Source organism: Marmota marmota, unplaced genomic scaffold (genome assembly GCF_001458135.2).
Source record: "Marmota marmota marmota unplaced genomic scaffold, marMar, whole genome shotgun sequence".
Taxonomy (NCBI): domain Eukaryota; kingdom Metazoa; phylum Chordata; class Mammalia; order Rodentia; family Sciuridae; genus Marmota; species Marmota marmota.
The window spans coordinates 49810387-49828488 of NW_025999853.1; the positions used below are offsets into that span (position 1 = coordinate 49810387).

The following is an 18102-nucleotide window of genomic DNA, read 5'->3' on the forward strand; positions in this document are numbered from 1 at the left end:
ACCAAACTGTTTTCAAAAACAGAGAATGCAGATATGGTCTCTGGATGCATTTTCTGCCTTCTTTCTCATCATAGGATAAAGGACATTTGTTCTCTGTGCTGTTTTTATGCATTCTAATTTTATTTGAAGACTGTTATCTTCCTTTCTGACTTTGAAAAATATTAAATAAAACTTTTTTATTTGCTTCATTAGGTCTGTCATCTGACACCAAGCCTATGGTATGAAATCTTTTTTTATCCCTTGAAGAGCCAGATCTTAACGCCATATAGTTAGTTTTAAAATTAGAGACCCCTCCTCTCCCCAGATCGGAGGGAACTCATGAGTTTGGTAACTGTTTTCAGTATGATGTTGTGTGTTATGAATAATAAAAGAAAATTATTTGCTGGGCATGGTGGCATATACTTGGAATCCTGACTACTCAGGCAGGAGGATTCCAAGTTTAAGGCCAGCCTGGGCAGCTTAGTAAGACTCTTGTCTCAAGGGGCGGGGGAAATACACACACACACACACACACACACACACTGCTTGAAGTATGGAAAGTTGACACATCGTCATGTTACTGTAGACATCTTCCTTCCTAGTATTCCTCTTTTTTTTTTTTTTAAGGTATTTATTTTTTAGTTTTTGGCGGACACAACATCTTTGTTTGTATGTGGTGCTGAGGATTGAACCCGGGCTGCACGCATGCCAGGCGAGCACGCTACCGCTTGAGCCACATCCCCAGCCCCAAGTATTCCTCTTTTTGAAAAGACGAATAGATTTTGTTAGCTGGAGACATTCCCTTTGTTTTATGGTATTGGAATTTTAGGCTTTGTCCCGTGGCTTTAGATAATGTTTGGTTCTTAATTACCACAAGAGGATCTATGGAAGCAATTTATGAGGTCTGTTTGTAGAATTTTTTTCCTAGATATTACCTATTAAATATAAAGTCAAGAGAGTAAAGAATGTTAGAATAAGAATGGCTTAGGCCATTGTAACTAGTCTATGTTTAGAAAGTGAAAACATACTGTGGTAAAATATGTTCAGCTTTAAGAAATCTTGCCCTTGGGGTTACAGTTCAGTATTGTAAGTGAATGTGAAATGTTTTATTATTGTTGATGTTAATAAAAATGTCCTACTAAACAGCCTTATGATTACAACTCTCATATGCCAAGGCTTCCAAGAAAAGCGAGGGAAGAGAGTTCAGTTGGGTGGTGGAGGTACACTTGTCTTTTGAAGATGGGAACATTGCAGTTGTCAGTTTGTTTTTGGTTTGAAGATAAAGAACTATTTGCAGAGATTATGAAGGAATGAATAATTTTGGATTGTGAATGATGGACTTTTTTTGGAGGTAATGATTTGTATATATGTTTACTTTTTCAAGTAGTGTTTGGTCTACTTTGGCCATAAACTTTCCTTAGACTCTTGCCATCTTTGATGAATGAAGAAGGCAGGACTGAATCATTGACTGCATTCCAGAAGAGTCCTTTTAATAATCAGTAGGATGGATGGGTGATGCTTAGTTTCCATGTTTGGCACATGGGGTGTCTTTGATGTTATAGGCTTATTTGAACTCTTAATTTTGGACCATAGTTTCTGCCTTCTCTATTTTCTATTTTGATTTTTTAAAATATCCCTGTGTTTTTATAGGTTAACCTGGATAAGCTAAAGGAAAGAGCACAAAGATTTGGTTTGAATGTCTCTTCAATCTCTAGAAAGGTAATGTAGATTGGATAAGAGTGCTGTTTTGCAATATGAGAACATCTTGGGAAGCTCACATAAATTGGAAATGACACTATTGAATATAGCTGGTTATATTTCATCCAGTCCTTTGAATATCGCCCCTCACTGACTTGGTACATTATAGGAGCTATTTCACAAGCTAAATTTTTTGTTCTACATATTGTTTTCATAGCTTTCACCCATGCTTTTAAAGTATGGTCTATATTTTTCTTGGTCAAGATGTTGAATACAGTAATGTTAAAACCTGTTACATCTGTTTTAACTTCTGATATAGGCATAATGGAAATTAAATAATTAGGAGAAAACAGTTTTGTCTTTTAGGTTGAAGGTACCAGAAACAAAATTTAAAGGTCTCAAATCCCCCAAAATTATCATTAAAAAACAATTCATTATTTCTGACTTTAGTATAGAAGCATTTAACTTTAGAAAACTGTTTCCTCTTTGAGGAAAGAAAAAAAAAAAACTAAGAACTGAAAGCAATCACTTGTCACTATGGAATATAAAACCTTGTACATAGGTGTGCTCCATCTTTCTTTCCTTTAGGTTTTTTTTTCAGTGCTGCAGGTCGAATCCAGGGTCTCACATACTTTAGGCAAGCACTCTGTCACTGAGCTATATCCCTGAACCTAGGTTACATTTGTAATGTTTTACTAGGCGTATAACATCAGGTCCATGTACCTAGTATGATGCTGAGGTGTTCCAATAAAAATACTTGCCAGTTATGTGAAATAAGAAAGAAAAAAAGGAGTTGGAAGACAGGCAGATTATTTGATTCTTAAACTACCTGCAGCTTAATTGGGAAGACTTAATATAAAACCAAAAGTTGTTTATGTTGTGGTAGATGGCCAAGGAGAGGCATCTCTTGGATCTGTGGTTCTGATTCTCATGTAGCTCCTTTTCTTGTTTTGTTTTTTGGTACTGACGATTAATCCCAGGACACTGTATCACAAGCTATATCCTCAGCCTTATTTATTTATTGGTACCAGAGATTGAACCCAAGGGTGCTTACCCACTGAGCCACATTGCTAGCACTTTCTAAACTCTTTTTTTGGGGGATACTGGGGATTGAACTTGGGGGCACTTGATCATTGACCACTTCCCCAGCCCTATTTTGTATTTCTATTTAGAGACAGGGTCTCACGGAGTTGCTTAGCGCCTTGCTTTTGCTGTGGCTGCCTTTGAACTCTCGATCCTCCTGCCTCAGCCTCCTGAGCCATGAGGATTACAGGCATGTGCCACCATGTCTGGCTTCCTAGCTCTTTCTATATTTTACTTTGAGACAGAGTCTTGCTGAGTTGCTTAGGAGGGCCTCGCTGAGTTGCTTAGGCTGCCTTGAACTTGTAATACTCCTGCCTCAGCCTCCTGACCACTAGGATTACAGGTGTGTGCTACTACACTTGCCTTAGCTCCTTCTTTTGAATATGAGGGTTAGGTGTTTAAAAACCTCAGCAGTAATTTCACCCCAACTTCTAGGAGAACTGTGTGTGTTTGTATCTTCAGAATTTAAAAAACTGAACATCATATGTCATACTACTTGGGTCATATGATCACATTCCTAAGAAAAATCCCACCATACTATATTGTCTACCTGAGGTTTCTTTCTTTTTTTTTTTTTTTTTTAATATTTTTCTCTAGTTGTAGATGGACACAATGACTTTATTTTTTATTTATTTATTTTTATGTGGTGCTGAGGATCAAACCCAGTGCCTCACACATGCTAGGCAAATGCTCTACCACTGAGCTACAACCCCAGTCCCCACCTGAGTTGTTCTTATGTGTTTCATTATAAGGATATTAGCCCTTCTCTTCCTTCTTCCCTTCCCTAGAATCTTTCTTCATATTTGACCTATTCATTTTTAGTCCACAGGAGGCTGAATAAAATGTAAATATTTATACACATATATTTGCACACACATATATGTATGTGTGTGTATACACATATATATACATATATGTATATATTACTTTTGTGACCTTGAGAAAATGACTAAACTTTTTGATTTTCATTGGTAATGTTTGGAGTAATCTCCAGTATCCTGGTTGAGGGAAGTAAATAATTGTGTATTTAATTATTAATTGTAACCTACTAACAGTTTGACCCTCAGTAAATATTAGTTTTCTTTTTCTCTTAGCCTTTTTTTTTTTTTTTTTTTTTTTTTGAGGGGGTGGGTACTGAGGATTGAACCCAGGGGTGTTTTATCACTGAGCTATGTCCACAGCCCTTTTAATTTTTTATTATGAGACAGGATATTGCTCAGTTGCAGAGGGTGGCCTCAAACGTGTCATCCTCCTGCCCCAAACTCTTTTTTTCTTAGTTCTGTTGGTAAACTGGCTTTATTTATTTAATAAAAATCAGTTTGTGGCTCAGTGGTAGATTGCTTGCCTAGCATACTTGAGGCACTGGGTTTGATCCTCAGCACCATATAAAAATCAATAAAGGTATTGTGTCCATCTACAACTAAAAAGAAAAAAAAATTTTTAAAAATCAGTTAATTTTTTTGCCATGCTAGATCAAACATATTGGCTCCAGTATATACGTATACTAGGTAAATGTTCTGTCACTGAGTTGTACCCCCATCCCTATAGCCCAGAATTTTTTAAAGATATTTTTTTAGTTGTAGATGGGCAAAATATCTTTATTTTTTTGTTTATTTATTCTTATGTGGTGCTGAGGATCAAACCCAGGGCCTCACACATGCGAGGCAAGTGCTCCACCACTGAGCTACAACTCCCATCCCCCAGAATTTTTTTTTTTTTTTTAAGAGAGAGAGAGAATTTTTTTTTTAATATTTATTTTTTAGTTTTCGGTGGACACAACATCTTTATTTTTTTTTTTAATGTGGTGGTGAGGATCAAACCCAGCGCCCCGTGCATGCCAGGCTTGAGCCATATTCCCAGCCCCCATAATTTTTTTAATACTTGTAGAAAATATAAACAGTTTCAGAGTAAATCTAGAAGGAAAAAAGTTGGAAGGAAGTAAAAGATAGGAAAAGGAAAGGTTTTTTTTTTTTTCTAAGTAACTTTTTAATTTTTTATTTGTTCTAATTAGTTACACATGACAGTAGAATGCACTATGATCCAAGTAACTTTTTCTGAAATTGCAACTGGCTGAGTTCTCTAGTGAGAATTGCCTGGTTCTAAGACTTGAGCTTAACTTGTCTGTCACTGGAAAGGAGTTATTACCTTGTATTTGTTTGGTTAGCCAAAATTCTTGACATGAATATATTCATTTTATGTTTATGGAACAGCTATATTAGCGTACTTCTGTCCATCTTTCTTGAGGTTCTGGATTCCAGGATAGCCTGTGTAGTTTGGCCACTTGTCTTTAAGTTTTAAGTCCATTAGGTTTCCTTTAGTTAGCAGTGGGACAGTAGTGGAGGTAGTGTCTAGTGCCTCTTCTCTGACCTAGTATTCCAAGTAGGACAATGAGAAACCTTTCCCCTGTCTTCTCCATTTCAGAGTTTCTGTTTCCTTGATCTGATTAAAGGCCCTGGCTTGTTTGCTTTCTCTTCAGTAGACTTGGCTCCAGAGCAGTATATATGAAGAAAGGAAGGAAGTATATAGGAGCAAATGAGCAAGGGATCAAGTAATATATATGACTGATTGTTTTAAAAAGTCATAATCTGATCATTTCTTTTCCATATTTTGGATTTACAGCTTAAGTGTATTATAAATTTGAGGAAACTAAATCTGTGCTATTCTTCCTAGGCTGACTTTTGCATGAGTCGAGTTCTCAACTTAACTAGTATACTATACACATTAGGCGCTACACAGAGTCTCTAAGAAATCTTGACTTCCCACACTCACCCGCCCTCCAAAATCATCATCTCCCTTTCTCCCTGCCCAATAAAAGTCTGTCCGTTCATGTTTTTAGCCTAGCTTTCAGTGAATAGGATCCTATTGGTTTAGGATAATGGAAAGTGACAGGGCAAAGAATGGCACTTGGCATTTATAGACATTTTTTACATAAGAGGCTATAAATTGTCCCTTCCAACTCTTTGGACTATTGGAGGATAGAATGGCAAGTTTTCTTTTTATATAAGCCGCATGATGACTGTAGGCTAAGAAACCTCCCATCCCCTTAAACAAAGCAAAACCCAGATAAATAAGATCTGCCATTTTCAGTCTAGTGCTGGACTGTGGTCCTGTCCCCCCCGCCCGCCCGTTTTCCATGCCTGTCAAGAGAACTAGTGTTTGAGTCAGTCCTATTAGTGAAGGAGAGGACTTTTCCTGGCACATAGGAAACTCATCTTTGAAAGGACTGAGAGTTGTATAGAGGAAATGAGGATGTAAGTTAGCTCAGTTAATACATCATGGTCAAAGGACATTAGTTTTGGTAAAACTAAACCTAGGCTTAGAGCTGTAGTGTTAACTGAGGTAGCTAATTTGAACGGATTACCGGTTTTTTAAAAATATTGGCATATTTGGGAAGGTGAAACTTAATAGTTTAGGAATTTATAGGAAATTCATCTAGGTGGGTGTTATTTAAAAAAATAAAAATAAGTCTGAAGCCGGGTGCAGTGACGCACACCTATAATACCAGCTCGGAGTCTGAGGCAGGAAGTTCATGACTTCAAAAGCTAGCCTCAGCAACATAGGCCTAAGCAAGAGACCCTTTCTTTAAATAAAATATTAAAAAGGGGGCTGGAGATATGGCTCAGTGGTTAAATGCCCCTGGGTTCAATCCCTGATACAGAAAACAAAACAAACCAAAAAAACCAAGTCTGGGCTTGTATAGTAGTGTGTGGTTGATCAACTCACTCTTCTCCCTTTTGGTGTGTTTGTGTGTGTGGTACTTGTGATTGAACCCAAAGGTACTCTACCTCTGAGTTACATCTCCAGTCCTTTTTATTTTTTATTTTGAGACAGGGTCTCACTGAGTTACCCAAGCTGGCCTTGAACTTGTGATCTTTTTGCTTCAGCTTCCTCAGTAGCTCAAATCATAGGCATGTGCCACCAGTCCCAGCTGTCTCTTGATTAGTAGTAGAAAGTATAGAGATCTTGAACCCTAGTGACCTTACTATCTTTCTTTTTCCTCTATTAGAGTATGACTAGGGTTTGCCTGCACTTGTGGCTTTTCATATAGATGTGACTGTCTTAATAAGTTATCTTAAGGCCCATAAGCCCTGAAAGCCACTTTTATCTGATTTGTGATTTTTTGCCGGTTTTCTTCCCTAATGGTTGTGGTCTGTGTAGAAATGTTAAACTATAAAAGGGTTGAAAGCAAACCAAATACCTTTTACTGACCAACTTCTTGTTGAGGATGGTAGCTGAGATATTCCTGAGTAGCTGCATTGATTATTTATGAGCCTTTTGTATTGTATCTTAGTATCATTTGGAGATGAACTGCTTCAAAGTGAGAGAGATATTAGACATGCCTTTCTATTTTTTTCTTGTTTTTTTTTTTTTCCTTTTTTGAGGAACTTATTACTGAAATGTGTTGAGATACCTAAGAAGAAGCTAGAATAGTTAGTTCCAAGCCATAGGAAAGCCCTAGGGTCTTCTAGCATACAAGTTTCATTTTTTCTAACTGAGGGCAGGCTAGGTTCAATTCATACTCTTCAGGAAGGCCTATTTAATTCCACATTGATTCCCTTCCATCATCTAAAATAAATGAAAAAATATTTGGTGTTTGTTCCTCCCCTTTAGTGCTGAATTTTCATATAGAAGTTAGCCATTGGATGTGGACAAAATGAAGAAGTTTATAATATGGATTTAGAAGTTAGTTACCAGTTCTCAGAGGGTCCATAATTAGGATTTATTGGTTTAGGTATGAATGTATAAACCTTTTTCCAAAGGAAGAACTGTGGGGCCATACATAGGGCATTGCCAACATGGAGCTTTTAAAAAGCACCTGTAGAACCCTAAGCTATGGTGAGGAGTTTGGTGGAATGTTTAAATTAAATTAATTTTTTTTTAAGTTGTAGATAGACACAATATTTTTAATTAATTTATTTATTTGTATGTGGTGCTTAGGATCGAACCCAGTGCCTCACAAGTGCTAGGCAAGGGTGCTACCACTAAGATACAACTCTAGTCCCAGGTGGAATATATATATATATATATATATATATATATATATATATTTTTTTTTNGGTTTTTTTTTTTAAATTTTTTTTAATTGTAGTTGTAATGGACAGAATGCCTTTATTTTATTTGCTTATTTTTATGTGGTGCTGAGGATCGAACCCAGTCTTACGCATGCTAGGCAAGAGCTCAGCCCCAGCCCTCAGGTGGAATATTTTTAAAGAGAGTCGTGGTAGAAAAATTAAATCCCAGGATAAATTGGAGAAGTAGCTGGCTGAATAGGTTTGGGTTCTTTCCATATATATTTAAGCAGCAGTGCCTAGTCCAAGTTCAGAATTAATTCTCACCAGACCTGGTGGCGAACACCTGTAATCCCACTGGCTCAGGAGGCTGAGACAGGAGGATCGTGAGTTCAAAGCCAGCCACAGCAAAAGCGGGGCACTAAGCAACTCTATGAGACCCTGTCTCTAAATAGAAATATAAAATAGGGCTGGGTTGTGGCTCAGTGGTTGAGTGCCTATAAGTTCAATCCCCAGTACCCCCCAAAATTAATTCTCCTTTCTCATGTGACAAAAAAAAAAAAAAAAAGGCAAATATTAGAATTGTAGGTGGGGGAAAGTGTCAGTCTTACCGGTCGTCATATCTCATTGATAGGATGTTTGACAGAATTTTCCCCTCTTCTTCATCAGTTTTAAAAACATGCTTCTTCCCTTTGAAAAATTTCATTTTAATTTGATTAAATAGTAAGAGGATATAAATCATGTACAGTTGTTTTCAATCTGCATTAGTTCAACTTAACGATTTTTTACTTTGCTGATAGTGTGAAAGCAATACACATTTACAAGAAACTCACATTCAGTAGAAATTCAATTTCAATTTTTTTTTTTGTTTTTAATGCCCTGGGGTTTGAGTCAAGTGTGCTCTATCTACCACTGACCTATATCCCCAGCCATTTTTTGTTTGTTTGTTTGTGTGCTGGGGATTGAATTCAGGGCTTTGTGCATGCAAGGCAAGCACTCTGCCAACTGAGCTATATCCCCAGCCCTCCCCAGCCATTTTTTAAAAATGTTTTTCATTTTGAGACTGGGTCTCACTAAGTTGCTGAACTTGATGATCATCCTGCCTCAGCCTCCTGAATTGGTGTAATTATGGCTCATTTTGATTTCTGATCTTTTCCTGAGCTAGCAATATGTGGTAGGATACTCTTGCCATCAGCAGCAAGTTACAGCTCCCAGTCATCCATGAGATCACCAGGGTAAACAACCATATTTGCAGTGCTATGATTGCTAAGCTATGATGTTCAGTAGGCTAAGTAGAAGTGTGTGTGTGTGTGTGTGTGTGTGTGTGTGTATGTATAATTGTCACTGGATATTTATTTATTTATATGCAGTGCTGAGATTTGAATCCAGTGCCTCACACATGCTAGGCAAGCACTCTGTCACTGAGCCACCACCCCAGCTCCCTTAAAAGCATTTTTGACTTAAGATATTTTCAGCTTATAATGGGTTTCTTGGGATATTATCTTAAGTAGAGGAGCATCTGTATATGGTAGATAGAAATAGTAATTGATATCATAGAAGATGAATTTCAGGAAGATCTAAGACCTGACCTCAAATAGTTTTCAGTATTTTATAGGTAACATTTCTCAGGACATTTTAAAGCTCAACAAAAATCTAACCTCTTCTTTAAATTTTTTTGCTAATTCATAATACTTTGAAAATAAGTATTTGACTTTTTCAAGGCCACTGACAGAATGTATAATCCTCTGTCTCTCATTTTCTTCTCTTCCTCCTCCCCTTTGAGATAAAAATGTGCACAGTTCTCCCTCCACCTGTTTTATGGAACAAACCTTGAGGGAGTGGAAAAGGAACAGTTTAAAGAAGAAACAGTAGGGGAAACTCTCTGACCTCAGTTTATCCTGTCATCTGGTTCTTCATTTGTCCCTGCTGAGGAACAGAACTTGTCTTTTGTATGTAGCACAAATACATCTTCACCTCCCTCCCTTCCCCCTGCCCCCCTTCATTCACTCTTCTATTATCGTTGCAATCAATGATGTCATTATGTGTGCTATTCAACTGCTGTTGAACCACTTGGCTATAGGAATTTGGAAGAGCAAAGGGACAAAATGGAATTTTTTGTCTCTTCTGCCCAGGGCTCTTAAAAATGTATTCTGATTTTAACTAGAGTCTTTCTTTGCTTAGCTTCTCTTTCTCCTTTCCTTTTATATCTGAATCATCAGACCCACACTTTTTACAGGACACTTTTCACCTAGTCCTGCGTGGGCATGGGTACACAGTGCGTTGGGGTAGAGTGGACAAGAAATGTGGGGGATATAAAATGAACAAAATTCCTTAAGAGGAATGTTTTTTAAAATTTAGAGGAGTAAGGTAAAAATTTTGATGCTAGGTCAACCTACATCGCTGGTATTTGTTTACTATACTGGATATTTTGGAAAAATCTGGTAAATTTCAGTTAGTGTTGAGACCACTAAGGTGTTGTACCTTTTGATATTATATTCTGATTTCATTCACTGAGTTTGAACCCAAAGAGTCAAGGTAAGAAAATTTGTAGTAAGAAAAAAACATTTTTTCCTCTGCTTAATACCTCACTCCTACTGGCACATGCCTGTAATCCCAGTGGCTTGGGAGGATGAGGTATGAGGATCACAGGTTCAAAACCAGCCTTGGTAACTTAACGAGTCCCCCACAAACACCTTAGTGATAGTGAAACTGTTTTCTACAGAAAATGGCTAGGGATGTGGCTCAGTGGCTGAGCATCCCCTGAGTTCAATCCCCGGAAAAACAAACAAACAAAAAACACCCCAGATCCACTGCTGCCAGTGTTGGAATTCCTTCTGACATGTCAGGACTGATTACCTGATAAAAATCATCAACATTGACAACAAGTTTTATGCCTCTATTTGGTTCCCCTTGCCCCAACAATAAACATAGCTTGGAAAAAGTGGGGAATGCTGGATTCTGTTGTCTTTTTTATTTTTAAATACCTTCAGTTGTTTTTGCCAGTCAACTTCTTAAAATAGGATTATCCCCTGAGTGACAGTTTAAAAAGAAAATACTATTCTTAGTATATAAGGTAAATTATTTTTAAATCACATTATGTCTGGTTGTTTATCTAGTTGCAGGTATAACATTAGGGTGATCAGTGACTGACCTGGCTTTTGTAAGTGAAATGTCTATCCATTCCCAGATGTTTCCTAGATGTGGTGAAATGTGAGATAACTGAATCCAAGTACAACTATCCTTAAAAATCTGTATGGGAGGAAAAAAGGAGGTGGGGTAAAGGATGGGTTTTTTTTTAGTAGGTTGTTTGTTTTTTGGTGTATGTGTTACTAGAAGTTTTTTTTGGGGGGGGTATGATAGGATATTTTAATGTTAAAAGGTACCTCAGTGAGAACTATAGAAGTTTAGTAATATTTAGGATGTACTTAAGTACTTAAGAGGTGAAAACCTGAGTAATACTGTTCTTTGAGCTAGTGTTTATAAGGAGGGGTAACATTTTATTCATACAGGCTCAATTAAAATAAAATTTAATAATTACAGATAGTTCCTTTTCTTATGTATCACCAAAATAGTGAAATTGTTCTTCATGCCTGAGGGTGATGGTATTACTAAAGGCTCTGGTTTATGTATCACCAAAATAGTAAATGTTCTTCATGCCTGAAGGTGATGGTACTACTAAAGGCTCTGATTTTGTGTTTTTGTTTGTTTGTTTGTGGTACTGGGGATTGAACTCAGGGGCACTTAACCACTTAGCACATCCCTAGCCCTATTTTATTTTTTATTTTAAGACAGGGTCTCACTGAGTTGCTTAGTGCTTTGCCTTTGCTGAGGCTACCTTTGAACTCAGGATCCTCCTGCATCACGAGTCGCTGGGATTACAGGTGTGTGCCACTGCACCAGCCAGGGTGTTGTTGTTGTTGTTGTTTATTTTTTAGTTGTAGTTGGACACAATATTTATTTTTATGTGGTGCTGAGGCTCGAATCCAGGGCCTCGCACTTGCTACGTGAACACGCTCTACTGCTAAGCCACAACCCCAGCCCGGCCTCTGTTTTTATATAATCTAAGATCCCTTGTTAAAATCTAGAAGGTGTTAATTCTTTTCCTCCTTTCCCTTTTTCTTTACTGTTTTCTCATAATTAAAAAAATCAGTACAAAATTCTTACCTTTTCATTACCAGAGCAGATTCTTAGGACAAAAGTAGAAATGTATTTGCAGAGTATATTACATTTGGATTTAATGTTAAATATTGAATCTTTGTTTTCTACTTTTTTTTTTAACCAGTGCTTATGATATCCTTTATTCAATTCACTTAGAAAAATATGCAGTATTAATGTAAAACAGTACAGTCTTGGTGTAAAATATTCAGTGAACATTAGAAAAACAAGTCATTAACATACAAACCCATTTTTAAAGACCTCTATTGGCATACCAAACATGTCTAGAATAATATACTTTTTCAGAGCTTAAATTAAAATTATGCTTAGCTCTTACCTATTCCCATAGCTTCTCAGCTCTTCATTAAAAAAAAAAAAAAAAAAAAAAGATATTCTATTAGCCAACTGAAACATCTTTTTTTAAGGAAAAAAATTTTTTTTTTTTTGAAGAGAGAGAGAGAGAATTTTTTAATATTTATTTTTTAGTTTTCGGTGGACACAACATCTTTGTTTGTATGTGGTGCTGAGGATCGAACCCGGGCCGCACGCATGCCAGGCGAGCGCGCTACCGCTTGAGCCACATCCCCAGCCCTTTTTAAGGAAATTTAAAGAAAGAAGTTTTCTTAAGAAAATAGAACAAGCAAAAATGCAACTATGCATTGTCACAAAGAACACTGACATACAAAGAACTTTATTACTCTGAAAAACCCTCCTTTATGATATAAATGGATCAAGAAGCTTGACAAAGCACTTCTGTACCTATACATCTGGAACAGTAAGCTATGGTGTTTAAGCTCCTTTAAACCTAACCATGCCTTCCATCCAAAGGAAATAAATTATGCTCAATTTCTGATTTTACATACACATAAAAAAAGATGAGCAAATATAAGCTACTTTATATAAAACGAATACTTTTATATATTATTTCATCCTAGCAGAACATTTTCACCAAAACTGGGCAAAGCATAATGTTTTTTTTTTTTTAAATGCAAGCATATATGTAAAACTGAAGAAAAAGCATTCTTCATTAAGGTCTTGCTGAAAAGTTGGGCCACCACTAAACAAATAAAAGGGAGTACACAAGTAATCTCCATCCTAGTAGAAGCTTTAAAGAAACTCAAAGTCTTATGAGCAGTATGTAGACAATACTAGGAGTTTTTTTTTTTTTTTTAATATTTATTTTTTAGTATTTGGCGGACACAACATCTTTGTTTGTATGTGGTGCTGAGGATCGAACCCGGGCCGCACGCATGCCAGGCGAGCGCGCTACCGCTTGAGCCACATCCCCAGCCCAATACTAGGAGTTTTATTTAAGAAACCACAGTTCTTTAGACACATTAACAGGACATTGTATTTAACAGTTAAATAAGATTCAAGAAACTAAAACACACCTAACCTAGATATAAAACTCTCTCTCTACCTTCCCAGGTCAAAAGATATCAAATAGGGCTGGTTATGTAGCTCAGGTGGTAGAGTGCCTGCCTCACATGCACAAGGTCCTGGGTTCAATCCCCAGCACCAACTAAAAAAAAAAAAAAAATCAAATAAAAATACAAATCTTAGGCCAAAATCTTTTCAAAATGAAATAAGTACTGTGAGTTCAAATTAAGCTACTATTCTGACTTGACGCTTTATTAAAGATCAAATATTGAATCTTTAAATCTCTAGCAATGGATATGCTGTTGAGAAGGGGATTATGTTTGAAATGCTTGGTCTGGACTTTTAGAAAGTATTTATTGGTGGAGTTTATTAGGGTATAAAGCAGAGGCAGTTACAAAATTCTTACTACCATGCCTCTGCTTAAGTATGTGATGATTGAAAAAAAGGAGCATTTGGAAATGAACAGAGCTTTACAACGAGAGGCCATATAGGATGGACCTCTTTAGTGCTCTAAATGAATATGTGAGCCTTAGGAGAAATCGTCTTCTCCCACTTATTGATATTCCTCCTTTTTCTTTGTATCAGTTCCCTAGGGAAAAAACAAAATCCTTTTCATGCTTGGACCTAGTTACCTATCTTTTGCTCCTGTGCACCTGAAGTGTGCCCTCATTTTGTTTGGGCATGTTTTTCTAAGAAATGAGATCTGGCTGTGTTGCTCAGGCTGGCCTCCCAATTCCTTGGTGATCTTTGGCATGTTTTCCTTGTATTGAACTATTCTGGTGAAAAATTCTCTTTGCTTCTCTATTTGAATTTTAGGAAGGCAGTAAGATGATACTACTCAGAGCCCTGTGTGATTCCTTCACAGTTTTTTTACCTTCTTATCCCTACAGCTGAGATATCCTATTTGTAGGAAGCATAAACTTTTGGAAGACCCCTGCTGTTAGTGGGGAGAGATTGGAGCTGGATGGCCACTTATTTAAACTATAAGAGAAATTATTTTAAACTTTTTGGTTTAAACCAGCATGGTGGTGTATACCTATCATCTCATAGGGGAGGCTGAGGCCCGAGGATCACAAGTTTGAAGCCAGTTTGACAATTTAGCAAGACCTTGTCTCAAAATCAAAATGGACTGAGGATTGTAAATCAGTGGTAGAGCTCTCATGGGTTCACCCCACTGCTACCAAATAAATATATTTGTGTGGTGGGGCTTGTGTATATTTTGTCAAAGCTATTTGCAATTGTTCCCAAATATGGCTGCACAGAAGGATCACTAGGGGAACCCTTTCAGCTCTGTATGCCTGCCCTTTTTGAGATTCTGATTTATGGTTGGGGTGAAGCTAGGAATCTGCCTGCTGTAATGGGGTTTGAACCCAGGACTTTGTTTGCAAATGCCTTACCACTGCATCTCAGCTCTTGGAATCTGCATTTTTAAATACTCCAGGCAAAAAGCCTCTGTTTTCTGATTACTCCTTCTAAATTTCTGAATGCTCAGGTAACTATCTTTTTTTGCCTCTTCATTCTCTTTATGTTTTGGTTAAGACAGCATTAACCTCCCTTCTAAAGTTTTAGCTTCCCTCTACTGACTTCTTGACATTTCTGCCAAGCTCTGCATCGCTTATCCTTAAAAGCAGCAGCTTCCTGGCTTTTAAGGGAGGGAGGTGGAGACTTTTAATAGAAACTCAGTTTCCGGGGGTCTCAAGTGTGAAACCTTCATTTCCTCCACCTGCTTTGCTTTGTCCTACAATCAGCTAGAGCAAGACCGAGACGACCTCCTCTGGGGCTAAAGAGAAGGGGGGTTGGGGAAAGAACCTGATTTGGATGAGAGAAAGAAAAAGTGATAGGAGCTAGTGAATCTTTAAAAGAGTGTTTGGGTTCTGAGCAGACTGTGATTTTGGTTTCAGATTCTGTGAAGATGGAGGAGATGACTGTTTTTAGTGCTTCTAATTCTGGTATAGCTTTAAAGTTCCTAGCCCCCTACTAGCCCTGCAAAGTTGATTCTGATTTTACAGGTGGAGATTGCTGAGAACAGGTGATTATATTGAAGAGGTGTTACACATATGTGTGTAGAATGTTGGAGTATCTCTTTACCATGTTACCTGCTGAGGTGGCATACTCTACTAGTTTACTCCTTCATCTTTTAGTCTATGTATTGTTTTTTGGGGGATCACCTCCTGTTCTGTGGTCTGGCTGGCAGAAAGGCTCAAGAATAAAAAAAGTTCAGATGGATTTCAGAAATAGGGGCAGGGAAGTGACAGCTGCGTGTTTAAGCATTGAAGTGTTTTCTGAGAGAAAAACCATCAGTTGTTGTCATTCACCCTGTGAGTATGAAATTGAAAGTTCACCCTGGAGTGTTTTATAACCTTTACATCTGGGAAGTCAAGGCCGTGTTGTCATTAATCTATCATCCCCTGCAAGCCCCCAGGCTCTGCTTTTCATCCTGCCATCAGTCATGTGGCAATGAAATTCAGAAAAGTGACCATAAAGCTCTCTTTTTTTGTCTCACTACCTTACATTCCCTTGGAAAATTAGATTGGCCTGAGAACTGTTAACATCTTAATGTGCAATTCATTTCAAAGGGGGGGAGTTGATCTTTTTTTTTTTTTAATATGACCATCTTAGATTACTATAAGTCTCTCTTCCATGACTGCAGATAAAAGACTTCTGAGGGAAATATTCATTGCAGTACCAGAGTTTCTCCAAAATGTCCCTTTCTTTGACTGAATTCTTTAGATTGGAATTTGTGTTCCTTAAACATGGTATGAAAAGGATAGAGGGTGAGTTTGTTCACCAACCAAGAACAATGTTTGGCTTGGTTAAAATTCTTTTGGTATCCTCGAGAATATGAAGATATGTCTAATTTGAGTCCAGTGAATACTTTCTTTTGTGTTCTTGGGAATTACTGAGTTCGAATGTCCTAAATATGCCTGGGTTACACTTTAGGTCATTGTTTTGTTTCTCTTAGTTTTCTTTTTATGATCCAGAGTGGCAGTGGTAATAAGGTTGAAGAAGGTGAATGCTTTGAACACATGGCCGTGGGGTGCTAATTACATCAAATTGGACTCCTTTTGGCAGAACAAATAACCCTAGTACACAGGCCAGCACTATTCTTTATTGTAGTCAGGATAAAATTCTTAAGTTTTGAAAAATTTTTGTCCTCTTGAATTTGAATCTTAAAGACACAGTTGTACTGGGAAACTCACCAAGTTATAACTCCACTTTGTGTAGAGTTATTAATATTGGTATTCTGTTAGAAAAAAAGAGGCAGTTACTTTAGAAAACACCTATGGGGTGGGGGCTGGGACTGTAGCTCCTGGGTGGAGTGCTTGCCTAGCATCTGTGAGGCCCTGGGTTCTATACCCAGTATTGGAAAGAAAGAAAGAAAGAAAGAAAGAGAGAGAGAGAGAGAGAGAGAGAGAGAGAGAGAAGAATATGAAAGGAAAGAAAGAAAACATCTTTGGGCTGGGGATGTGGCTCAAGAGGTAGCATGCTCGCCTGGCATGCGTGCGGCCCGGGTTCTATCCTCAGCACCACATACAAACAAAGATGTTGTGTCTGCTGATAACTAAAAATAAATATTAAAATTCTCTCTCTCTCTAAAAAAAAAAAAAAAGAAAAGAAAGAAAGAAAACATCTTTGGTATTTAACTGCCAATTGTTGAAGCTGATTTTCCACTTGGGACTTAATTCTTGGCTATAGCACATGTGCCATGGAAACCATTGTCAAGAGTCCTTAATTTAAAATTTCTAGTTTTCACCTGGTACCTTCTTTTCCTCTCTTTTTCCTTCTCAGGTCATTGAAGTATTTTTAAATAAATTCCATTATATTTAATGAGGAGTAAAATTCTAAAGGGATCACCAGCAACCTTGTAACTGACTGCACTTCATCTTGCTTTCTAAGCTCCTACCTCTGGTTCTGATATTTGGGTTTTTCTTTCTAGATCTTATGTTTCTCTCATGTCAGTACTTCAGGACTCCCTTCCTTCCTTCCTTCCTTCCTTCCTTCCTTCCTCCCTTCCTCCCTTCCTTCCCTCCCTCCCTCCCTCCCTCTCTCCTAAGTATTTAACCCAGGGGCATTTAACCACTGAGTTACATCCCTTTTTTATTTTTTATTTTGAGATAGGGTTTTACTAAATTACTTAGGTCATCATCACTAAGTTGCTGAGGCTGGTTTTGAACTTGTGATCCTCCTGTCTCAATGTCACAAGTTGCTGGGATTATAGATGTGCACCACTGAGCCCAGCTGTCTGGCCTCTCTTATAATAGAAAAATTTTCAAATCACTTCTACAGAGACAAACCACACATTTGGCTCCAAACTTTATAATCAGCCAGCAGAAAGAGGAAAGCACAGTGCACTATTGATAGTGGTTCACAGAATTCACAAGGAAAAACTAACAGGTTGCTCATAAAAAGCTGGAGTATTTTGGATCTGGGGATCAGAAAGAAAAATTTCCTGTGGGTCCTCATAATTCAGTAATATAAGGAACAATGTATACATTTTTTAAGTATTTATTTTTAGTTTTAGTTAAACACAATACCTTTATTTTATTTATTTTTAAGTGATGCTGAGAATCAAACCCAGGGCCTCGAGTGTGCTAGGCGAGCACTCTACTGCTGAGCCACAACCCCAGCCCCAGTGTACCCATTTTTATAGTAACTTGGTGGTGTATTTCTAAGCCTCATGAGACTGAGGATCTTTATCTTCTTCATTTCTATATTCCAGGGCCAAAACAGTGCTTGACCCAAAGTAGACACTCAGATGAATCTAATTTAAATGACTAGTGAATGAACGAATTAATTT

General features: G+C 37.5%; 1 protein-coding gene across 2 annotated transcripts in view; it reads left to right on the forward strand.

Annotated features, from left to right (window-relative positions):
• The window catches only part of LOC107140205 (SAP domain containing ribonucleoprotein), a 55931-nt gene that overhangs the window by 22966 nt on the left and 14863 nt on the right, over window positions 1–18102 (forward strand). For both annotated transcript variants that reach the window (XR_007349303.1, XM_015483261.2), the window contains exons 8-9: window positions 193–218; window positions 1630–1698. Coding sequence is in view for 1 of the 2 variants with exons in the window: in XM_015483261.2 (XP_015338747.1) it covers window positions 193–218; window positions 1630–1698 (95 nt within the window). In the remaining variant the exon portion in view is untranslated. The remainder of the gene's footprint in view (window positions 1–192; window positions 219–1629; window positions 1699–18102) is intronic.